The sequence below is a fragment of the Protomyctophum bolini genome (assembly GCF_963924005.1).
Source record: "Protomyctophum bolini genome assembly, chromosome: 5".
Taxonomy (NCBI): Eukaryota; Metazoa; Chordata; class Actinopteri; order Myctophiformes; family Myctophidae; genus Protomyctophum; species Protomyctophum bolini.
The window spans coordinates 49,158,226-49,183,737 of NC_137866.1; the positions used below are offsets into that span (position 1 = coordinate 49,158,226).

The following is a 25,512-nucleotide window of genomic DNA, read 5'->3' on the forward strand; positions in this document are numbered from 1 at the left end:
TATAAAAAAAAAAATGGGGCGGCAGTGGTTCAGGGGTAGTGGCTGGTAGATCAGCCGGATGAGGTTCCCAGTTCGATCCTGGGCTCCCTTGTGAGCAAGACACTGAACTCCTAATAATTATAATAAAAGCCCTATGTAAATGCACCATTTACCACTGTCGGGCGTCTGTGCAAACACAATGGTTTTCTAGGGAGGGATACAGTAACTAAAAAATATACATATTTTAAATAATAAAATAAAATAAATGGTAGGCTATCCCGAATAAAACTGTAAGAGAGATTAGGTGTGCATGGAAACAAAGTCATTCTTTTTTAAACACATGGCTCTTATTTAATAATGACTTTTACTATATCGTATTGGAAATTCCATGAAAGAGATTTACATGAATGACAATAATACAGTATAGTCTCTCAATCCAGACAACTCTTCCGCAATCTTCAAGTGCTACAGGGAGTCTGTAACTAGACACCTCGCGAAAGGTTGCATCGGGGAAACTGTTTGGTCATCTGTTTGTCATTTTCGCTCCAAGAAAACATATTTTTTAAACTATATTTTCGAATTTCCATTTCTGCTAAGCTGCAGGCTAGATAGGCTTCGACTGCCTTGGTTTACTGTGGGACGTATTATTTACATGACTGCAGTGGGGGAAGGTCGGACATCTGCTTTGGTTTCTACAGATGTTTTGGGCTTCCGTTCCACAGGCTGATACGGTTTAGGTGGAAGCATATATCATTGCTGACGGGCAGAAATCTCTCATCTCCATATTTTAACTTTTTGTGTTTTTGTGTTTTCGTTAAATTAACGGCCTACTTGATAACACTACAGCGTCACACAAAAGCATACAAATATAGCATATCTACAGGCTCGAAACACCGCGAAACGCAGCGACAATCTGTTAATTTTGCTATTTTCTAACATTTGATTTGAATACTGAAAAGTAACAGTTTTGGAGATGTGAGCGCTTTCCATCCGACACGGCCGACAGAGACGATGTTATGGAAACAGTGTGAGAAAACAGCCTGTCTTGAGAGACTAATAACATAAAGAACAGTCCAGTACAGTGTCATTGCATCGTTAATATGAGATGATATCAACAGATTTAGATGTGGAGGGTAATAATAGACCAATGGTTCTCAATTGGTAGGCGATCTCCGCCAGACCGGACAGTCGAAGGTCAGCAGCACACCCCCAGGCACAGGAAAAATTATAATAATTTTAATCAAAACAGATTTCTGACTAGGCCTTATTAAATATGCTGCATCACAGTATCGGCGCCTTATCCTGGTTAATTGCCTGTGTCAGTTTGCTAAAAATTTTCATCCAGAAAATTTTGTAAATTTGCCATGAAAATGCTTCAATCTGGTGCACTTTGAGATCAAAATTAAGGAGCTAGGTGGGGGCCACATGTGGCCAGTAGCCCATGTAAGGGATAGGGGATACATGAAAAAAAAAAAAATCTTCTCCCTGTGACGAGGCCCCCTCAGTGGTTGAGGCCCTAGGCGACCGCCTAGTTCGCCTATGCCTAGAACCGGCCCTGCTTGCTGGCTGCTCCAAAAACTCACACACATCGGTACGCATTATTTCAGTCATGTGATCAAGACGTATCAGTCAGATTTTCCATCCAATTGGCTATGATTGACTTCATTGAAAGTTTTGAGGCCCGATATGGTAGGTAGCCAACAACCCGACCTGGCAGAGATCTTTTCCAGTTTACTCTCAAATCATGTCGGTGTCATTTTAACTCAGAGTTACAAATGTGGACCCTTAAACATTGAGAAACAATAGTATATATTTACTCCCATATCGTGAACTTAGTTCAACATAACTCAGAGAGTTTTGATCGATTTGATCGATTAAACTATTTGTTTAATTTTGTTATTTAATGTTTTTTATATATATATAATATTTGCCTATTGGGTGGGGTTTTAAACACAGGACAATGTTTAGACAAGGACAGGACAATATTGAAATCCATTCATACAACAGTATTCATCAAATTCGTTCATATAACCTGGCACTCTGTGACGTAACCCCACCCACCTGGTGTTCCCAGCAAATTAAGACAAACATGAACAATGTATGTGAATACTAAGTGACTAATAGTAACCAATAGATCATATTATAAGAGGGTAATCATTAACAAAGGCATTAATAGATGAGATGAAGACGTTGAAATGCACAACTTCCAGTCAAACGAGTGAAGACAAAATGTGAGCAGTCAATGCTCACAGTCAGAGATCGAAGTTACTCCTCTCATCTCCTGCGGCCATAAAGGCTGAATGGGAATCACAAGGTCCAATGGTTCCATTCCTTTATGTCGAGGTTGTCCACGAGCACGACACTGTATCCCCGAGCGCTCATCAGAACCATCTGGAGCAGTCATCAGCGGGATGAAGCTGAAAATAGAATTTCTCCTGTCGGATGAACCCCTCTCCTCTCCTCTCCTCACTCTCTGAACCAATCCTCAGCAGTCATCAGCGGGATGAAGCTGAAAATAGAATTTCTCCTGTTGGATCCTCTCCTCTCCTCTCCAACCCTCTCCTCCCATCTCCAACTCTCTCTTCTCCTCCCCTCTCCTCTCCTCTACTCTCTTACTATCAGCCCTACAGTCAGAAAGACTAAAACCAGTTGGAAAACGGTTGATCTCAAACTCGAAGCTGCACCAGTCGTCACACTTATCCTCGTCATCTCCTTCTCTCTATTGGTCTCCATCTCTCTCTTCCTGTCGCTCTCTCCTGCCCTCTCTCCCTTTGTATCACTCGCTATTTGGTCCAATTCCTTCTCGGTGAGCTCCTGTTCCTCTCCTTCCGGTGCGGGCGTGTCGGGAGAGGCGGGGGGTTGGGTGCCAGGGGCACCAGGGTGAGGCGGAGGGGTGTCGGGAGAGGCCTCGGGGGATGACTCGGGCGTAGCGGGTGGGGGGGTCGTGGGCGGAGGTGTGACGACCCCTTCGTCGGTCACGGCATCGCCCTCATCATCGTCGTCGTCGTCCTCCATATCTTCCACGCTGTCGACCACTGAAATGGCATGAATTAGGGAAGCAGTCGTTTAGACGGCAAATCTAGATTTTTTGTTGTAGTCACAGTGTTTTGAATATATTTCCATTTAGTTTTAGTCATATTTTGGTCAACTGAAATGTTTTAGTTTTTTCGTTTACTAAATGGCCCACCATGAGATTTTTGTCCAGTACAGTTGATCGACTAAAATGTATTTTAGTACATTTAGTACAAATGTATTTTAGAGACTAAAATGTATTTTTACTCGACCAAATTTTATTTTAGTCGACTAAATTATGCCTGATTTATACTCAGATGTGTGCTGAAATAATGTCGGAGAGTGACAGTGACACACCTGCAGACAACTAAGCATAAAATGACTTGTCTTAGTTCTACTGGATCTTTTCTCCACTATAGTCCCCTCCCTAACATTTTAGATGGAGAGAGAGACAGAGACAAAGACACACAGAGAGAGAGAGAGAGAGAGAGAGTTCGAAAAAAGGGTGTGCCTCAACAATGTGTCTTTGTGGAGTGCTAAAACCAATACCCAGTTTGCACGTTTGTTTTATTGGCACACCACCGATAACTTTAACACTTTACGCGTTTGGGCTGAGAGCCTTCATCAGAGCATGAGAGAGAGAGAGAGAGAGAGAGAGAGAGAGGGGGGGGATATATAGAGAGAGAGAGAGAGGGAGAGAGAGAGAGACAGAGAGGGAGGGAGAGAGAGAGAGGGGGGGAGGGGGGGGAGAGTTAGTCGTACCACAGAGATTGTTTTCACATTTCTGGAGGTTCTCAGGGCAGCTGGAACACCAATCTCCTTCTACATATGGCCTCTCGTCATCAAAGTTCCCTCTGGACGGACACGCACGCACGCACGCACGCACGCACGCACACACACACACACACACACACACACACACACACACACACACACACACACACACACACACACACATATTTATATTGGCCACATGACGTCTCACGTCATCCGTTACTGCCCTAAACAAAAGTCTGTAGACTTGGCTGGCAAACCTTTTCTGTTAAAAGTGCTCTAAACAAACTCTAGTCCATAGACTTGGTTGCCATATGACGTCATTTCAAAAGCCATGCATTGGAGGGGCTATAGCGCCCCTCAAAAAAGGAACAGACCTATAGAAGACCCCTGAGGTACCGGCGGTCAACTAGGGTTTAAGTGGTTCAATATGTCATGGTCACTTTTGACACGAGCTACAGTGAGAAATGACACATTCTGCACAAAGTGGGAGGAGAGAGAGGCCACGAGGGATTAAGATATTAGCGCTATAAATCTTTGAATCTGAAAATAAGTCCTATACGGCCAGTGCGGTACCCATTACCACAAATTACATCAGATATTACAATCAGTGGGTGAATTAATACACGGGCGTGACCAACTCGGGAACGAGGCATGTCGGGAACAGAGTAATATAGTAAGAGAGTGGCGACACTATAGCGTTGACTCCCATTGTAGTAATGGAATGCGGAAGTGCTCATTCTATCTCAATGGGATAGTTCCAATATTTTGAACTATAGCCCATAGCACCCCGCTTTGCGGCGAGATCAAAGCGTACATGTCAACACTCTCTTACTATATCTGGTCGGGAACAACGCACATTGAGAATGCGTGCCACAACCATTTATGTGATACCCACATGTGACTAGCCTCGGTCCCAGCTTTACTCATCTGCGAAGAGAAAAGCCTGGTCACAACCTAAACCTACGCTATGGGCGGAAGTATCGGTCCGGAACATCCGTCGGATGTAATTCCCCCGGACACGATATTTTTCCGACCGTTTCATTCACGGAGAATGTAAACTGATTTGTAAAGCATCAACGTCATTTGCGTTACTTCCGCCAACTTCTACCCCCAAAAAATGATAGCGTCTACAGCGTATAGGTCTTTCCCAGCGTGACATGTCACTATATGACTTTGATGCTTCTAGGCCTCCTACTGGCTCTACTGAGTGAAGCCCCGCCCTTGCATGCCCTTCCAGCCAATAGCGATAGTTTCTGGTTGCTTTCCGGACCGGAAGTTCCAAGATGGTAGATTTGAATTTGGCTTTGAAATGGGTCAGTAGAACCCAATGGGTTCCCATAATCCATTTTTTGATTACAGTCTGTGATTAACCCATTCTGACCTTGATCTTAAATCCTGACAGTTTAAAAAAATAGCAGATCTACAAGCTCGTAGCGCGCCACGAGCTTGTAGATCTGCTATTTTTCAATAGCTAAAGCATGACATAATGCTAACACCAAAATGGGTTCCCGCCCCAAATTGGGTTAATACTCACGCAGGATAGTAGTTGCAAACGAGGAAGTTTGCTCTCTCAAAATCCAGGCCGTCCATTGTGTTACACAGATGCCAGGCACAGCCTACTCTGTGTGTGTCTGCCCATACCATCTGTAACACACACACACACACACACACACACACACACACACACACACACGCATGCATGCGCGCACACGCACTTGTACAATATGTATTATGTATATAATTGTTGTCTGAATTTAAGCTTGACTTAAACATAGTTGCACGCCGGTGCTGCACAATGAAAATCTACAAGTTCACTAATGCATCAAGCTGCAATGCATTGTGAACTTGTAGAACTTGCGTAAGTGTGTCTGACCTGTGTGTAGTGTCCACACATCTTGTCCTCGGGACAGCTGTTGTTGTTGTAATCATATACTAGATTCTCTGCAGGGTATAAGACAGGAGATATGACATTAGATCAGATCATTAATTCAAACCACAGATGATATCACAAGCCATGAGAAATATAAGTTTGATTAATCAAATCTTTAACACCCCAAATCCAAATCTGTGTGTACAGATAAGGTAGCCATGTAAAGGTTACATAATATCTTGTGTTGTGTGCAGGGGACATCGCCATGCTGGCTTATGGTGGACATTTTTGTCAAAATATATATGCCATAGTGTCATATAGTAAATCAGTGTCACATTTTAAATAAAGCCTGGAAACTTGACATTCAGTAACTGATATGATACAAATAAAACCATATGGTGTGTAAAAAAGAACATCTCAAATTTGCCACGGACAAGACCAAGTCTTTGCCATGGACAATGTGTACGGACATACTGTACTGATGAATCCTAGAGATCAGGTTTATTTTTTTATTTTTTTATGTATAACATTGCATTAGGTTATGTTATGTGTGGTAATGGTACATTAGATTATGCAATGTATAGCTTAATGTTATCTACTTATCTTAGGTTAGTTAGGACTGTAGACTAGCATTACGTCATGTTGCATTAGGTTACGTGGTTATTTGTTTCTGAGCTTGCACAACATCAGCTTCTTAAAATAATGGCCGAAGTCAATTTTGAGGAAAGATTTGCCTAAATCAGTTATTCATGACACTGCGGCCACGCCTGTATCATTGACCTTATTGAAAATATCATATCATCGTTCCCACCCTGCAGTATGGCCAATGTCAAGTATGACCTAGGCCATTTTATGTTGCCAATAAAGTCAAAGACAATGTGATTTAGGCCAATTTTAGGCCAAAACAATTGAGTACTACAGACGAAAAACAGTTTAAGTCCAAATTTTATTCTGACCCCTCCACGAAAAGTCCTCGTTGTCCTGACCCCTTATCCATCATTTTTTATACATTATGGATAATTAGTGTGGACTTAAACAGTTTTTCGTCTGTAGTACTCAACTGGCTAAATCTGGCGCAGGTCAGTTACTCCAGAAATAATTTGGCCTAAGGCCTGACTCACACATTCGCATCTAGCCTACAACACAAATGTTGTGTCAAACCATATGACTCCCATTGGAAATGAATTGCGAGCTTGCATCAGTAAATAAGTCTCATGCATCAGCTATACATCAATCTGTTGTGCACGTGTGAGTCAGGCCTACGTCAGGTCTACACTTGCCTCAGTCAAAACACAAATTTAATCCTCTTATTACATAACAAACAGACTGCATTATTTGTATGTCAGACTCATAGTCATTATTGTTACTATAGCCTGGCCTATCCAGCCTGTTTTCTGGTCTAGATGGGTGGGCGCGCAAAGGAGCAACCATTGGTTCACCGATCTGAGCCCCCACCCCTGCCCCGCTCCGCCCCTCCCCTCGCCAGGAAAGCAACTCTGCACTGTAGTCCACTCCCACTCTATACTCTCCTAGACCAGGACATGTCTCTCGTTCCCCCATGCAGGCTTTCATTTTTTGAGCCGAACGCGAACGGAAATAAAAGCCTGTATTAATAGCTCAGATTTTTTATCTGAGCTATTAATACAGTTAGAATACAATTCTAAGAAGCTGAAGACAAGAGGTATGCAGTTGTACACACCGAAGAACCATTTCTCCAGAGCCTCCCTGAGGTCCAGAGGACCGGTGTTGGCAAACAGGTTCTCTCCGGTCTCCTCCAGCTCTGGGTTGTGGTTCCAGACACACTTAGCAGCGTAGCCCTCTGCTATCACCTTCAAACTGGGGTCCCATCTCTACACAGATGAGACAATCAACATGTTAGACACAACAGCCATGGTTGAAATGAAAGTATTCACATTTCTAAGTAAAAGTATCAATACTACAATGTAGAAATACTCTGTTAAAAGCAAAAATTCTGAATTCAAAATCTACTTGAGTAAAAGTAGAAATGTATTGGCAATCAATAATATGGAGATCTGGGGGTGATCAGGTGTGATCAATAGGCTAATTTGTGCCCTGTCCAGAGCCCGGGCAGAGGCTTTTGTGTCAGTGTGATTTGGTGTTTGAAGCACTATTGAAAAAAAAAGCTCATAGCGCGGCACCGAGTGCCGCGCTATGAGCTTGCCGCACTACGAGCTTGTAGGTCTGCTATTTTTTTTTATCGTGAAAAATGTTCAGACCGAACATTTTTAACTCAAATCTTTGCTTCTGGGGGGAGTTCCTGGAATAACATATTTTCAGATGAGGGTCGGCGGCCAATTACATATATTTTTGGGGGTCCTTGACATGAAAATGTTTGCGAACCACTGACAAAACTGGTAAGATTTAGAAGACATTTTGTAGAATCGTTCCCAGGTCTAAATGGGTTAAGCACCTTGGTAAGGAATGCCTCTTCCAGACTGTGGTCAAATGTACATGCCACTTCCAAAATGGTCACTTCTCTACTGTCCTCATCAACATCACACACACACACACACACACACACACACACACACACACACACACACACACACACACACACACACTTCTCACCCTATCTCTAAGGGTGATCACAGCTCATTTCGGCTGCTTGTTTCCGCAACCTTATCGTTCGGTCATGAGTCATGACCCACACTTCGCAAAATTGTTCAGGGGGCCACATTGTTAGAAACCCAAGGGTCTGAGGGCAGAGCTATTATTTTCATCTACATACACTTGACACAACGTGATATATACCACATTTACACAACTTTTATTTAAGACGCTATCTTAAAATAGATGTATAGACCTATTTGACAGTGTAGAATCATAACGCCTTCCTTATGCATTAACGATATTAGGCTTCTAGTCATCAGACAGGGGCTCTGAGCTCTGCTACACTACACGGGTCTCCCACGCGGGAAGGCCAAACATCCAACCACTAGCATAAAAGGGCTAGGCTATTGGCCTTCAAGAAGAGGCTCTGAAACACTCAGCTGCTGCTACACGCACTTCAGTGTTGATGCTATAAAATGAAATGGCTTTTTTGCTAAGTGAAAACGATGGCATATGTTATGCCTCAACCAACCACAATAGCAATATCATGATTATCCCATCCCCTCGGGCTATGGGATCGATGAGACACGCACTAGCTCACCCAGCACAGCTGTTTTGTCTCTCAGGAGAGACAGTGGCAGGCATTGCTGCTTGAGGCACAGTTATTGCCTGTTTTTCCACCTAAAACGTTTTCAGATACATATTTTAGTACACTGTTTATGTTTAAAACGAGCAATGCATGGTCCAGCCGTCATTGTGAATTAGATTTACAGACTAGCAGAACTCTATAATTGGAAACACCTGCATTTGGAGGAACTATGGTGAATGAACTCAGGTGAATGAAACCATGACCTCGTAATTATTCATAAGGGCTTGCTGATGTAATCACTGAGTGTGTTTGTGTTTGGCACTAAATGTGACCTTTATGACATAAAGAAATACATAAACGTGGATTGGTGACTGATATACTCTAAAAGTGTGAAAAAACACATTTAATTTAATTTGGTCGTTATAGGTCAATGTTTGTTTACTTGTACCTGCACTCAACTCCGGCCCTGTGGTTTGAATCATGGTTGCTATAGGATACAGCAACACAAGCTATTGTGTAGCAAAACACCCTGACTCACTGCATGTGTGTGTGTGTGTGTGTGTGTGTGTGTGTGTGTGTGTGTGTGTGTGTGTGCGGGCGGGTGGGTGTGTGCGCTACATGCGTGTGTTTATTAGTTAAGTCACTCGTGATTCTGTACAAACAATATTCTGGTGTCTCGTTCACATTCCTCTCTCTCTTTCTCTGTGTGTCTCTGTCTCTGTCTCTCTCTCAATGTGTTTCTTTCATTCCCTCTACTCTTGTCCCATCTCTCCTATACCGAGTGTACTGTATTTAGTGTCACTCTGTTTGCTGTATATGTATAGTATTACTCTGTATAGTGTAATATCATGTGTATTTTGTATTATTCTGTGTAAGTCCCCTCAGGCTGAGGTCTCCAAACATCTGGACAGCGTTACACCCTCAGACAATAGAAGGACCCTGAACCTGTCTGTGATCGCGCTCGCGAGTGCGTGCATGTGCTTGCGACTTGTCCTGTCCTGTCCTGTCCTGTCCTGTCCTCGCCTGTCCTGTGTTATCTGCCCTGCTTAATTGTCAGGGTCATTTGAAATCCTTTAATCAACCTGCCGAGTGAACTATCACAACTATCACACCTGCAAACTGTGTTTTTCTGTGCTCCGTTCGCTCCTTTCGTGTGTACTCTCGGGTCAGCGGTGCCCGATGTATGAGTCCAAATGTATGATCAGGTGCATGAAATTACCAATTTTAATGGCTGCTGATTTGGGATATCCATACAGTTCGGCTTTTGACAATCGAGCCAGATTGATTCATGATCAATGTGGAGGCCTTAAAAACACATTGTTTACTCTGTTCTGTTTGGTCACCAATTGTTCATTAAAACCCCTTTTAGAAGCATTGACTCACCCTGCTTTTGGGTCCAAAACACATCTTAAACCCACTGATTACCAGGGACCCTCAGGATTCCTTATGTTCCCTATTCTGGGGAAACATTCGCCGGCAACAAGGTGTTTGGTGTATAGGGCATAGCAGTGGGAAATTGCCAAATTGGCCATTCATTTTTCCCATTTACAAAATGATTTATATCAATTATTTTAGGCCTATAGAATCAAGCCATCCAAGATCCTGCAGTGAATCATGACCATAAAACCTTTAATCCTGTGAAAAGAATATAATTTAATATTTCATTATATGATATACTACATTTAATAAATACCCTTTTAACGGTTTTCTTTTTATTTTCTTCACAGAATCAAAGGTTTAATGGTCATGATTCACCAGGATCCTGGATGGCTTCATTCTGGACTTAATATATATAAATATTTTTTTCTGGAGATTTTGTAGGGATTTTCCAGTATTTCTCAACAGTGGACCGGCTGATCTATTTTCTGTTTGACCCCCACAGATCTGGAGTGTGTTCAGGTCTGTTGGAGCAGAGAGTTATGAGATGTGATGTAACACCACCAGCCTAGCAGCAATGTAACTCTATACTATATCATCACTGCATCAACCTCCTATCTCCATATTCTAACTTTTTGGGGGTTTTTTGTCCGTAAATTAACCCATTTAGACCTGGGAACGATTCTAGAAATGTCTTCTAATTAGTGTGATTGAATCATACTATTGTTTTTGTGCTGTTCCAGGGACCCCTCAGAAGCAAAAATATAAGTTAAAAACGTTCGCTCTGAAAGAATATATATTCAAAAAGATTTGTGCCACATTTTCACGATTTTTCAAAAATAGCAGACCTATACAAGCTCTATCAGAGCTTGTAGGTCTGATAGAGCTACACTCGTAGCTCGAGTGTATAGCTGATCTTAAACTACCAAACCTAAAAAATAAGGTAGGCAGAAGCTCATTTAAATATGCGGCGGTGGAGGACTGGAACAAAATCCCAAGGGAAATTAAATTTGTCCAGTCCTTGACTGGCTGATGGGCAAGCTAGAATATTGCTGTATGTATCTATTCATTATGTATTTATTGTTTTCTTTAGTGATCTATGATGGTGTCGTCGTAAGTCCATTATTGTGATTTTAGTCAACGCATGTTCTTTCTATACACCAAAAGGGGTTCCTGCCCAAAATGGATTAACACCCTACTTGAAGTAGCGCAGCGTTTCGAGCTTGTAGATCTGCTACTTTTGTTATCATTTATTTTTCGAATCTTGAAAAGTAACATATGAGGTTTCCACCCCGAATTGTCACCAAAACCATTACCTTTTTTATAATTTTTTAACATAACATTTAAAAGTAGTGAAAATAGATGCAGCAACGCGCTAGCGCGTGCGTGCGTGCGTGCGCTGCTCAGTGCTCAACAGTGTGCGTCTGCGACCCGAATGCAACCCCATGGCATCTGCAGGGGTCAATGGGTTGTAATCTCAACAGACAAAACATAGAGACACACACAGCCCTTCATTGGAGAGGTGTGCACCGCTCAAAAATACCATAAAAAAGGTTTCTGCCGAACAGCTATGATATTCTACCCCCCTACCCCCCCAACAATCTGCCTCATTTCCTCTCTGTCATGCACACTTTGACCCCTCAATTCTCTCTCTCTCTCTCTCTCTCTCTCTCTCTCTCTCTCTCTCTCTCTCTCTCTCTCTCTCTCTCTCTCTCTCTCTCTCTCTCTCTCTCTCTCTCTCTCTCTCTCTCTCTCTCTGTCTCTCCCCTTCCCTTTCCAGCAGAGAGCAGAAAACAAACAGAACTGTGGAAATGTCCCAATGGGGCTGCTATACTGCTGAGACACATACACACACCCCGCGTGCATGCACGCACGCACTACAAGTGCATTCATTCATCGCTTATCCATGTCTCCTCTTCCACGCAGAACCAGATATTTTGTTCACAAATCTATCTATCTATCTATCTATCTATCTATCTATCTATCTATCTATCTATCTATCTATCTATCTATCTATCTATCTATCTGTGCAGGTCTTGAAAACAATGTGCTCTGTGTATTTTTCTCTGTCTGTGTTGTTTCTCAACAGTCTCTCCTGTGTTGCTCAACTCAACTGCGTTGAGTAAATCACCACTGATAGAGAAAAATAATTTTGACATTCATGTGCTGTTCCCAGATTGTAAAATATCTTTTGAATCCATTGAATCCAGAGCGACAGATAATCTAGTAGCAACTGTAATCTAGTTACTGTAATCATACTCTGTAATATCGCAAGTTGAGGACTTGAAGCGAAAACAGACTTTTGCAGAAGAGCTTTTCATTTATTGTAAATATTTAAGTAGAAATTAACAACATATTTAAGCCAGCTATACTAATCTAATTACAATCAATGAAAAGCTCTACTGTAAAATGTATCTGTCAAACGAGTCAAACAAAATGTAATGCATCAACTCCTACATTCCAAGTGCCAAGTCATGTCCCCAGTTCAAATACATTGTGGGGTTCACGACTTGAAAAGATTGAGAACCACAGCTGTTTGAGTGTACCAAGGGTCTCTCATGAGGAGAAAGACCCCATGTTGTTCAGTGAACCCTGGCCTGTCACTCCCACAAAATATTCCACCCACAATAAACAGATTTGATTTATTAAAACGTGAAAACAACAAATGTGCCATAATGGCTCAATGCCCATGTGCAAGTTCAGATGGCCTGGCCAACCAATTGGGGAGATATATGGATTCGTTAAAGGAGAATTCTGGACTAGCCGTTTTCTCACAGAATTCTGATGTTATATCAAGGAAAAAACAACTCCTTGTCTATAGCGTGAGTGCAACGAACCATGTACAACCCAGATTCGACACAAACAAGGGACTAAATTATTTTCGCTCCTATGCCACCAAAATGTGGAACGCCATACCAACAGTCATTAAGACATGCAAATCCCTTGACTCCTTCAAAACCGCTCTCAAAGGGCACCTGCGGACGGCTGCAATTCGAAACTGCCCCCCGTAAAATCTGAATCCCCCCCCACCCCTTTTCCCCTCACTGTATATGTTTCTTTTCCCTTTTTACCTCCTTTATGATGAATTCCTGTTCTGTTCTTTGACTATATAGAAGTGTCTATTTGTACGTCTCTAAATGTTTTGATGAAATGAACAAGGTGGACCCTCTTATAAACAAGTGTAATGCTTAATTGGGTCGACACTCAGTTAACAGTCTTTGTATTGAGTTTGTGCTTGAAATGCAAAAGCTCAGCTTGAAATGCAAAAGCTCAGTGGCCTTGTGGTTAGAGTGTCCGCCCTGAAACTGGGAGGTTGGGGTTCGATCCCCGGCCGGGTCATACCAAAGACTGTAAAAATGGGACCCAATGCCTCCCTGCTTGACACTCATCATCAATGGGTTGGATTGGGTGGTCAAATCTACTAATCAAATGATTCCCGAGCGCTGCACGGCTGCAGCTCACCGCTCCTTGGCTGCGGCTCACCGCTCCAAGAGATGGGTCAAATGTGGAGAACAAATTTCACTGTGGTAACTTGTGTGACAAATCGTACGACTTTGACTTTGTACTGTAATTCTGCAAACTGTTAATACATATTTCAATCAATCAATATAGCACGCTGCATGCTCTGAGCAGGGAGGAGGGATTTATTGGCCTTTCGCCATGGAAGCCCATTTTGGACAAAACTCTGTCGACACTCTCCGACATTAAAGACAGATGTCAACAAACAAACAAAATAATAATTGTCAAACGATAAAAATACGCGATTTAGCTATAAACCCGCGGTGCACCGTCGGAGAGATGAGGTGCGCTCGGGGTGTTTTTCCTTTTTTCTTTGCCTCTACCACTGGGCATCGGTAGTCCGGAATTGTCCTTTAAAGGACGACTTTAGCCATTTTCAACCTATCTTCATGTAATGGTCATTATAATTTGGTACCAATAGTTACACACTAATCTCAAAGGAGAGCGGTGAACAGTTCAGAAACCTGCCTTCCAGTGCCTTCATCGATGGGAAATCAAGCGAATAGAAACAGCAGGCGTTCTGTTCCTGGAATGTTAGCATCCTATAATGGAAGCCTTTTTTAACGCACCTATTGATGATGTCACTGGTAGGCGGGTTTCTGAACTGTCACAAACCTCCTCTGAGACATAGACAGAGTAGAAAAAATGGTACCATTTTATCACGAGCATTAGTAGAGGACAGATTATATGAAGATGGGTTGAAAATGGTTGAAGACGTCCTTTAACAGTGGTTTTCAAACTTGTTTAATTTCACAAACAACCACAAACAAGCTTATGGGTCACACTCAGAAAGACACGGTCAATGTGTTATTTTATTTCTCCATTATGTTTTATAAACCTTGCAGCTATCCAGCTTTCGTCAGTGTGTGGCAAACACTGACGAAGTCTGGCTAGCTGAATGTTTCGTAAACTTAAGGCATACGGAGAAATAAAATAACACATTGACCTTGTCATTCTGAGAAAGACCCTCAGCTTGTCGTCGTTTGTTGTGTTTTATGAGGACAGCGCACCAGAAGAGACAAATGGAAACAAATGGGTCTGTACTGTGGACCCAAATGGACACATGCAAGGGTCCTTTTGGAATCTCCAAGGTCCCTGCACCCCACTTTGAGAACCACTGAATTAGAAGGATCAGACATGGACATGAATGGACCGTTTTCTGCATTTTATAATATAAGTAGTATGATGGGATTTTATAGTATGGCATTCAAGAAGCTAACCTTCAAAACCACTAAACGTTGTGATAGCTTTTGAGTTGAATCAACTTTAATTTGAGTGGAAATATGTGTCTTGTCTAAGTCTAAATAGTTCACTGTTTTACTGTTTGCCTTGGATTCAAAGGTAAAAGCATACAGCAATAGGAAACTCCTCTGAGACACAGGGGCATCTTCAAAAGCATATTTTGTAGGCTATACAGTAAAGAGACAGTGGGCCTCATGCGCCAATAAGTTCCTAACTTTTCCTCTTACATTTCTTCTTAAGTGAATTCCTAAGAGAAGTCAGATTCATGAAACGTTCTTAAGTAGGCAGAATTGTTCGTAAGCATGTTCTTATGATGATGAATCCAAATCATCGTAACTTGAAGGGGTGTGCCAGTTCATTCAAATGATCATAGGTAGACGCTCCACATATCCTAATTAGCATCCTAATTACCAGAGATGGGCAGTATTTGAAATACTTTTTTGTATTTTGTAATTTGTATTTCGCTGGGATGGAAGAAATGAGATGTATTTTGTATTTAGATACATTTTTTGACCTAGTATTTGTATTTTGTATCAAAATACATTTTCAATGTTTTTTGCCCATCAGAGATGGGCAGTATTTGAAATACATGTATTTCAAATACGTATTTGAAATACTTTTTTGTATTTTGTAATATGAATTTCGCTGGGATGGAAGATGTATTTTGTATTTAGATACATTTTTTGACCCAGTATTTGTATTTTGTATCAAAATACATTTTCAATGTATTTTGTATCAAAATACATTTTCAATGTATTTTGCCCATCTCTGCTAATTACCATAGGGAACCGCCCCACCAATCCCATATTAGGTATTGGGAATTCACTTTCCTACCTGTTCACCCAGGTGGGTGCAGGTTTTGCATGACTCCTTGGCCTTGCCTGCAGTCACACCTGTGTGTGATTGCAGCACACAGGTGTTCACACACAGAAATAAAGTCAAGAATACCTAAACTAAAGTCTAAATATGGTGGAACACCAGACTCCAAACATTACAAATCAATAGTAGGCCTACTGTGGGGGTACTGAAGTGAACAGAAATTTTCATTTTTTCCAATATTCATGAATATATTTTATTATTTATCTCACAATAGTCAACTTTCACCACTAGACATCAATGTAAATTTGCTGAAATTGGCAAATTATCCATATGTCATGTTCAGAAGTAGTGGGTAGTAGTGGATATAAAACATTTTAGCACTGGAGGGTGGATATGGAGGGGCTTTAAGGCAGCAACTGCTTGGTACAGTATGTAATGGTGAGGAAATTGGATAGGGGGGCTTGCAGGTAGGAAGCTTACAGGAAAATGGAGGTGGTGGCTGTCGGTATATGGGGTGGGGTTGTCTGGGGGGGGGGGGGGGGTGATGGCGGGTGGGGTGGGGGTTATGTGAAGGGTGTGGTGAGTTTGTTTGGGTTGGGTTGTAAACTCTAAACCAGTGGTTTTCAAACATTTTCATGTCAAGGACCCCCAAATTGACATGCATTCTGCAGACCCCCATATGAAAATATTTTCTGCTAGCGAAATGTTTTGAAGATTTATCGAAATAGCCGATCTACAAGCTCAACATGGGCAGTAATGGGATGCGTTTGTGAGCTTGTAGATTGGCTATTTTAAGTATAAAATGGGATTAAAGTGGTAAAATGTTCAATATTTTGCCGTGGACTGCCTGTAACTTCCTCAAGGACCCCTTGAGGTCCTCAGACCAAACTTTGAGCATTATACAGAGGGCGCTGTTTTTCCTGTGTGTTTTAAGATTGCACTTAAGAACAAAAAAGGCACCCTAAGAGTGCTCCACAGTGTGCGTAGATTCTGTTCTTACCTACGAACAAATCACAGCTAAGAAAATATTGAGGGATCCCAAAACCTTCTTAAAAACGTCCTAAGTGGGTCTAAGAACAAATTTCCGCTTAAGAACTTCTTAAGAATGGTTGGCGCATGAGGCCCAATTGAACTTGAAAGACAATAAAAACTTTTGAGTAGTGAAAGCTGTTTGCAGTTAGAACATGCAAATGGCTAGAGGCTACACCCACTAGCTGCCACACAGCTGAGCATTTCTCCATATAGTTTCAAGGAACACAAGTTGCTGAATAAAAACAGACGCACACTGCTGGCTAGATAGATAGCCTACTGTAATGTAAACAGGAGCACACTGGGTCATATGTATAAAGTAATGCAGACTTTAAGAAAAAATCATATTTTGTTCCAAATTGTTCACGTCAAGAAAATAAGACCTTAATTAGACCGTATCTACATAGGCCTTCCAGCAGTTCTCAAACCTTTCCGTGCCAAATTGTTATTTGGACTGTATGATCACTCAAACCCCTACAACTGATGCAGAATGCTGCGGCATGCCATGGACTTCAACCATCTCCCAAAACATTTCACGCTCCCCTCAATTCTGTGCTCGATCCCTTCACTGGCTTTCAGTTTCATTCAAAAGGCTGTAGTTATGCAAAGCAAAACAAATTGGGCTCTTCCTTACTTCCATATGTCACGTGTTACCAATGATGCAAATTAACCCTCTTACTGGATAATCTTAATAACATCTTATTGTGCATTGGGCCAGATTTCGCGACTTTTTGAATGACAATATAAATATGTGCGATATGACCACAATGTCACAAAATGTCTCATTTTCAAGCTGCATGTCTGTACTTTACAATGAAAAAATAATTATGATTCTAGCATGTTCCATCGTTTACTTATAAGCATTTTAGTACACCTTGGTTTCAGTGAACAGTGAAGCCAAGGTGTATTAAAATGCTTATTAGTACGATAGTGCACGATCGCGCGGATTTCGACCGGTTTTTGGTAGATTACATAAAAAATAAAAGTCTAAAAATCGTCACTTGGCCACGAGGGATTTGTTGATTTACCACGCAAAGAACGTCATTGGCCATGTAGGGGTTAAGGTAGTGTTCCATTCTGGAGTCAGCTGGGTGACGATGTGCATGTTGGTTCACTGGAAACACTCTGCTACACAGACCGTCTGGGCAGACTTGAGCGTCGAGCCGCCGACAGAAGTATAGCTGTGTTTTACGTCATTTCCAAGTTTTTAGACAGCTGGTGGATGGAAATGAAGCTGAGGAGAGCGTTTCCGGGAATCTGTCCGTCGCGTCAGTCAGCTGCGGGGGTGGAGCTTCTTTTCCATCCACCAGCTGTCTAAAAACTCGGAAATGACGTAAAAGACAGCTTCTTCGGTCCGCGGCTCGACACTCAAGTCTGCCCAGACGGAGTGGGTCTCAAAGTATGGTGCAGGTATACACTCATATTCCTGAGGGGTTCCAGAGTGTGCTACTCTGAGAGTATACAAACGGGTCCATTTGGTTCCATTTGTACACTCTCAGAATTACGGCGGTCCTTGAAATTAAAGAGTTTGAGAACCACTATGTACTGCACTGAATCAGTAAGTAACTGATGAAGTAGGGAGGCTCGATTTCTTTCCAATACGGCATGCTGTGCATAGAGCCTATTCAAAACACTGGCGATGACCTACAAGGCAATCAAAGGCATATGTCTCCCTTAACTTCAGGGCATATGAGCCAGCCCTATATACACCCATGATACTCGCACTCTTCTCTGAAACAACACCCTGGGTAATGCTCCAAGCATGACTCTTTCAGTCTTCTCCCTACTGGCTTCCGAGCGATATGGAATGAGTCAGGAGGACTGAGTAAGGATACCTCAACCCCCGGCACGCCTTATTCCTCATGTCACTACTTTTTGCCCTTTTTTTTATGGAGAAAAGTATATTTTCTTTAAGTTATCCATTACATGCTATATGTATGTTATTTTGCTATAGGATTTAGCTTAGACAGATGCTAGGTTTGATGTTTACCTGGTATCCCAGTTACGTTGTAGCACATACTTGTTTTCTTTGCACTCTACTAACTGGACCTGTTGTTTGCTGAGTACAGTTCATGCCATTCGCTCCGATTTTGCACTTTGCACGTCTCTCTGTATAACAGAGAACATTTTTGGCTGAGGTCACCCCTGTAAATAACATTTTCATCCACGGAGCCCCTGAATTACATTGTTACTTTATACTATAAAGTAACAATGTAATTCAGCACCTTTTGTCATATTAACAGTACATAATATGTAAATCTTTCCCCCAAAGATACAGTATGTCACAAGGAAACCTGGAGAGTATTTGTTTAATAGACAGACTGAACATGACTTTATACTAACTTTATACATTCACCAAAAATAGCCGATCTACAAGCTCACGTGACTTTGTGAGATTGTAGATATGCTATTTTTGGTGAAGAGACTTTGTGTGTTGTGGGCTGAAAAAGAACGTATACCAAGTACAGTTTCACTCAGGTTCATTTTACCAAGAGGGTCTAAGTGGTTAAACTTAAAGTGATATTGATATATTTCAAATCAAAGTATTCTGAGGCATCACTGGACTTTCGCCATGCACCCACTTTGAGATGCCTGCTCTAGCTAAACGTCTGAATCGTGCTTAACTAACTACGTGTCTCCAAGTGGCCCACCATGCACTACCACTCCTTAACCCATTTTGGACTGATGTCGATTAAAAAAAAGTCTTCTAAATCCTAAAGGTTTTGAGAAAACCCATGTTTCTATGTCAGTGGTGCTCAACCTTTTTCATGTCAAGGACCACCAGAATTATCTCATATTGGGCCACGGACCCCCATCTCAAAATATGTAGTTCCAGGGACCCACCCAGAAGCCAATATTTTAGTTAAAAATCACACCCGTGTGAACTGAGTGGTGCAACCCCCCCACCTCTCTCTCTCTCTCTCTCTCTCTCTCTCTCTCTCTCATTAGCAGGTAACAGTGCAGCACTATCCCTCTCTCTGTTTCTGGCACAACAGCGGCCCTACTGGTACTCATAGTCATATACTGGTGCTCATTAACGTCACATAGGCGAACACATAGGGGAACAACACATACGTGAACACGGACATTGCTGTTCCTTGGAGTGGTTGCACCACTCAAAAATATTTGCTCTGAAATATATATTTTAAGAAAATAGCAGACCTACAAGCTCGTAGCACGCCACTCGGTGGTGCGCTATATGAGCTTGTAGCTTGTAGGGGGAGAGAGGGGAGTTGCACCACTCGGTTCACACGGGTGTGATTCTTTTTTTTTAACATTATACTGTTCAGACTGATGATATAGAATAGATGCTGATCCTACAGTAGATGGCTATTTCTATGCATTTGATGTATTACCTTGTGTTAACCTTAATTGCTTATTGTAAATCGCTCTGGATTAAGAGCGTCTGCTAAATGCCTAAATTGTAAATATTGTGATGCATTTTCAGCAGCCTCAAGAATGTGCGGCCGCTGTTCCTATACTACGTACTCCGTCGTCAGTTCTGTGGTGATGGAGAGTGTATGAATGCAGTGTGAGAACTTGTCATTAGCCGTCCGATTTACTCAGTAATTAGCTCACGTTGTCTGCTGTTAATCTTGTGTAGAATTGGCTCCGACCACAGACCACAGGATTAATTCCACTCACTATATGGGTCAGAGGGACATTATGAGTCTCCGCCGCTGCTGTTATTAATTTCTGGATGTTATTATTAAACAATATTAGAGTAAATTCTTGCTGCCTGTGCCTGGCTGGAAATGGATTTGTTGCCTGGCAACAGCGGTTTATTGGAAATTCCTCTCCAGGGACATTGTGGTTGCTTTCTGACAGAAGCAAAGCAATGAAAAGCTGATGTCCACTCACCTGTTCGGAGTGTTTGGTACCAACATTTTATTTCAATAATTGCCATATCTCTGAGGCCCCTTTTCCACCAAAACAACTTTGGTTCTAGACGTGGTTCTGTTCTAGATTATTGGAACCTTTTTTGGTTCCAGTTCCGAACAAACTTTTAAGTGGAAACAACAGTTTCAACTCTGTTGGAAAAGGTCTCTGAGAGTGTACGGTTCTGTTCGTACACTCTCAGTTACAGACCTGTAAATGTCCACTTGGAACCCCCTCAAGGAGCACTTGATAACCACCAGTCTAAACCCTGGTCTGCAATTCAGCATCAATATGGCCATATGGAGCGTGTCTTGAGTGTACAGGGTTTGATGAGGTCAGATCAACATATGGAATGTCAGAACAGGTCAGATCCATATATGGATAATCTAAGGGTGGCAGCGGTGGCAGTGTCTTGAGTGTACACGGTTTGATGAGGGCACATGTAGGGCGGGGCCTTTAATTTCCGTCCTGTTGAGAACTCTAGTTTTCACCGGCTGCCAGGCGAGGCTGCACAAATAACTTTGGGGCACGTCCATCTAGAGTTTAAATGGACAGGTATCAGTCAAAAGGGAGACATCAAAGAGGAGGGATGGATGGGGAAGGATCAACATATGGAATGTCAGAACAGGTTCTGACACAGCAGTTCGCATTTACTATGATTTGATTTACTATCGTCCCTGTTGAGGTCATAGTGAGGTCATGAGACCTGGGCACAATATATGGGGGATTTCCCCATATATGGGAATTTTACTATCATCCCTGATGATGTCATAGTGATGTCACGAGACCTGGGCACAATATATGGGGGCTTTCCCCATGTATGGGGATTTTGAGTGATAGAGAACGCAGGATTTCATAGTTAACTGCGACCTTTGGTCGCAATTAAGCATCACCCACACCTGTGTCGTTACATTGTTATCACCAATGCAGAATACACAAATCTGTTTGGATTATATGTAAATAACATTGTGGACAATCAGTCCTAAAGATCACCTTTTTCTTTTTACTTGCGCAAGCAGAGCGCGCAAGTAATAATTTCTCCCGGTCTCTTCAACGTGACAGCCGTCAACCACTTTTCTGTGTAAGCAAATCTGTGCCTGGTTTGCTGGGACCAGATTACACAGATGACCATTTCTCTTACGTCATCATTGAGAGCTAGTCATACATATACACACCATGTACTCTGGTCCCAGCTCTCAACGATGACGTAAGAAAAATGGTCATCTGTGTAATCTGGTCCCAGCAAACCAGGCACAGATTTGCATACACAAAAAAATGGTTGACGGCTGTCACTTTTTGGCACCAAGTAACCACAGTATACTGCTAATCAAATTACAACTACATACTCTATATAGTATATGTATATGTACACGTATGTATACCAGAGTACGTGGTGTGTGTATATGTATGACTAGCTCTCAATGATGACGTAAGAAAAATGGACATCTGTGTAATCTGGTCCCAGCAAACCAGGCACAAATTTGCTGCTTTTCTTGCATACCCAAAAAAATGGTTGACGGCTGTCACTTCTTGGCACCAAGTAACCACAGTATACTGCTAATCAAATTACAACTACATACTCTATATAGTATAGTATGTATATGTATACTTCTGTATACCAGAGTACGTGGTGTGTATATGTATGACTAGCTCTCAATGATGACGTAAGAAAAATGGTCATCTGTGTAATCTGGTCCCAGCAAACCAGGCACAGATTTGCTGATTTTGTTGCATACCCAAAAAAATGGTTGACGGCTGTCACTTTTTGGCACAAAGTAACCACAGTATACTGCTAATCAAATTGCTGGGACCAGATTACACAGATGACCATTTCTCTTACGTCATCATTGAGAGCTAGTCATACATATACACACCATGTACTCTCAACGATGACGTAAGAAAAATGCCGCAGCTCGCTTGGTCTTCAACCAGCCAAAATTCTCCCTGCTCCGCTCCTCCACTGGCTGCCCGCACCGAATACAAAACTCTGATGCTGGCATTCAAAGCAACGGCTCCTCCATATCTTGCAAGTATGATTGAACCCTACAAACCCTCCCGCATACTCAAATCAGCCAACGCAGGGAAGCTGGAAGTACCCTCAATAAAAACGCCGGGACAACGCTCCACACGTCCCAAACTCTTCTCCCTTCTGGCTCCAAAACTGTGGAATGCACTTCCCATTGCAGTCAGAACTGCAGCATTACTCCCAATCTTCCGCCGTAGTCTGAAAACCCACCTTTTCAGACTCCATCATGGCCCATAGCACTTACCCTACCCCCTTAGATAGCATTTCTGTAGACTTAAATAGCATTTGATACAGACTTATAGCATGTTATGTAGACAGCACTATAATTGCATTGTATGTAGTCATAGCACGTCATAGTACATATGTATAGCATAGTATAGTATAGTTTCATAGATATTCCACTGTTACGTTCTTAGCTTACGCATGTTTCATGATGAATGCTTTTTATGTGATGTATTCCCATGCTTTTTTGTTCTTGCTTAATGTAAATCGCTCTGGATTAAGAGCGTCTGCTAAATGCCTAAATTGTAAATTGTAATCAATGTTTATATAGCTCATTGTGTGTATTGCGTACAGCTTTTTTCTTTTTGGACTTGACTCCGTCTTATAGCTGCTTACACCTATATTTATTATTATTATTATTATTATTGAGTATGTACTTTGTTACTTTACACCACTGGACCCAAGCATTGTATACTGTGGCTGTTCTGTGAAAACAAAATCACATCACATCGAATTGAATCAAAGAAAAAGGCATTGGGAATATACTGTTACCGTGCCCCACATAGTTGGAATACGCTTCAAGAACAACATTAAATTGACCTCATTAATACATGAGTCAATTCCAAGGTTTGAGTTCCCATTTTATTGAGTAAATGTATAACTGTGCTTTGAGCATGTTTTTGTAGTGTTCTTATTGAGTTATTATTCTATTTACTAATGCCTACACAGTTTTATTTTTGTCTTTATCGCTGCTACTTTTTAATTGTGTTTCTTCTTTTATTGGTGGTTTTAATGTCTGCATTATTGTCTGCATCTGTGACTGCATTCGAAAAATGAGGGTTCACCCTCAATGCATTTTCTGAAATCTTTAATAACCGAACCGGGAACATTCCAGTTCCCAAACAACCAGTGGTGGCAGAAGTTAGCTACTCAAATTTTAAGTAGGCTACTCAATGTATGCTGGGGCAGCTGTACTGTGTGGCTCAGGAGGTGGAGCAATGTGTTGATGTGTGTCCCTGAGCAAGACTCTTTACCCCTAATTGCTCCCCAAGCATCAAATAATGGCTTAGTGCTCACTGCTCCTCAGGGCCGGATTTATCCTCCCTATAGGGCCCCCGGGCTAGACAAAATTTCAGGCCCCCCCCTGGGCTGTGTGGTGTATTTCGGACGCTCGGCCGGAAAAAAATTGCCGTATATATATTTTAAAAAAGCCCTAGCCCAATGGTAAATCCTATCCGCCTATGCTGTTCCTAGTGATTAGGCTATAGAAGGGTATAAATGCAGAGGACACATTTCACGTATGTGATATACAGTATATGTAATACATTTTGTAGAAACTACAAAATGTTAAAAAAAATTGTAGCTCCCTCACCCCAGAATAGGGTTAGGCTAGGGTTTAAGTCTTTAATCTAATTATTATAGTAATTAAATACATGATGTGTTGTTCTATTAGTAAATATTATTTGCAATTGTCATCACATATTTAAATTAATTGACACCTTTTAATAAATGTTCTAAGGGGGTCTATATGATTATTTGCATACTTGTGGTCTAAGGTACAGTATAGTTCTAAATGTGTTTGCATAGTAAAAGAAGATGATTGATTGAATATCTTCTTGTTGTATTGGAGCTGCATCAAGTATGTTTAAATGTTAAACTTTAAATCCTAAAAACAAAACAAAAACTGACATGTCAATCTGTTGAACAAAGACATTCCAGTAAACGTCATGTCCCCATAAAGAGTTAAACACCTCCACCCACTCTCTTGTCCCATTACACAATACACAAGTAGTGTGTGTACGCAAGCACGCATGCACGCACTCACGCACAGAGATCGATGGAGAGAGGGACAGAGAGACAGAGACATGGGGTGGAGAGGGTAGTGGCCGGGGAGGTGGGGGTTGCTGAGTCTGCTGACATGAGCAGACAGGTTTTCTAGTGCTGTAATTGGACAGTCACTTCTAATCTATGTAACTACAACACTACCTCCTTTATGGCTGTCCTCTCTCTCACTCCCATCTTTTCCCCAAACTGAATCATCTCCCTGGCATCTGATGGAGGTCAGATTGGTTTTTAAAGAACTAATCCCACCCTTTTTTCAGCTGTTTCGTGTTTTCCAGTTCTAGTCTTTAATTATGCACGTTGATTCCAGAGCAGCAATTGACAAATTACAAAACTCCACAAGCAAGCCCATGCACTTGCCCACTGAAATTGAAAACATAAAGTCAATACAACATAACTATAAACTAATGGAACTGCAAACCTATAACAACTTACTATGTAGGCTACTAAGTCTGTCTTATGTTTAGACCGGCAGCGTGAGCCAGATGTTGGGCCTATCCAGATTTTATCAGAATGGTTTTATCAAGTCTGAACAGGAAGAAAAGGACAATTATTTTTGCTTATCAGATTTTGAGACACATTCCCACGTGGTCTGAACGAAGTGTCTCAGTCTGGACACCTGGACAGTGCAGCTGTCACAATTCCACACGTTGCGAGTAAGCATTAGGCTAACCCATGCCTATGTCGTTAAGTCATTACCACATTTTCATTTTACACTCTCAAGAGTTAAATTATGTTAAACATTTGCATTACTTAATT

The 25,512-nt window shown here is 41.7% G+C and overlaps 1 protein-coding gene across 1 annotated transcript in view; it reads right to left on the minus strand.

Moving 5' to 3' along the window:
- Positions 1-324: 324 nt before the first annotated feature.
- LOC308316057 (uncharacterized protein) overlaps positions 325-25,512 on the minus strand; it is a 27,251-nt gene continuing 2,063 nt past the window's right edge. Inside the window, exons 2-6 of the mRNA XM_080764403.1 lie at positions 7,338-7,488; positions 5,642-5,709; positions 5,303-5,412; positions 3,754-3,845; positions 325-3,014 (exon numbers count right to left, since the gene is read on the minus strand). Of these exons, the coding sequence (XP_080620529.1) occupies positions 2,584-3,014; positions 3,754-3,845; positions 5,303-5,412; positions 5,642-5,709; positions 7,338-7,488 (852 nt within the window). The 3' untranslated portion in view covers positions 325-2,583. The remainder of the gene's footprint in view (positions 3,015-3,753; positions 3,846-5,302; positions 5,413-5,641; positions 5,710-7,337; positions 7,489-25,512) is intronic.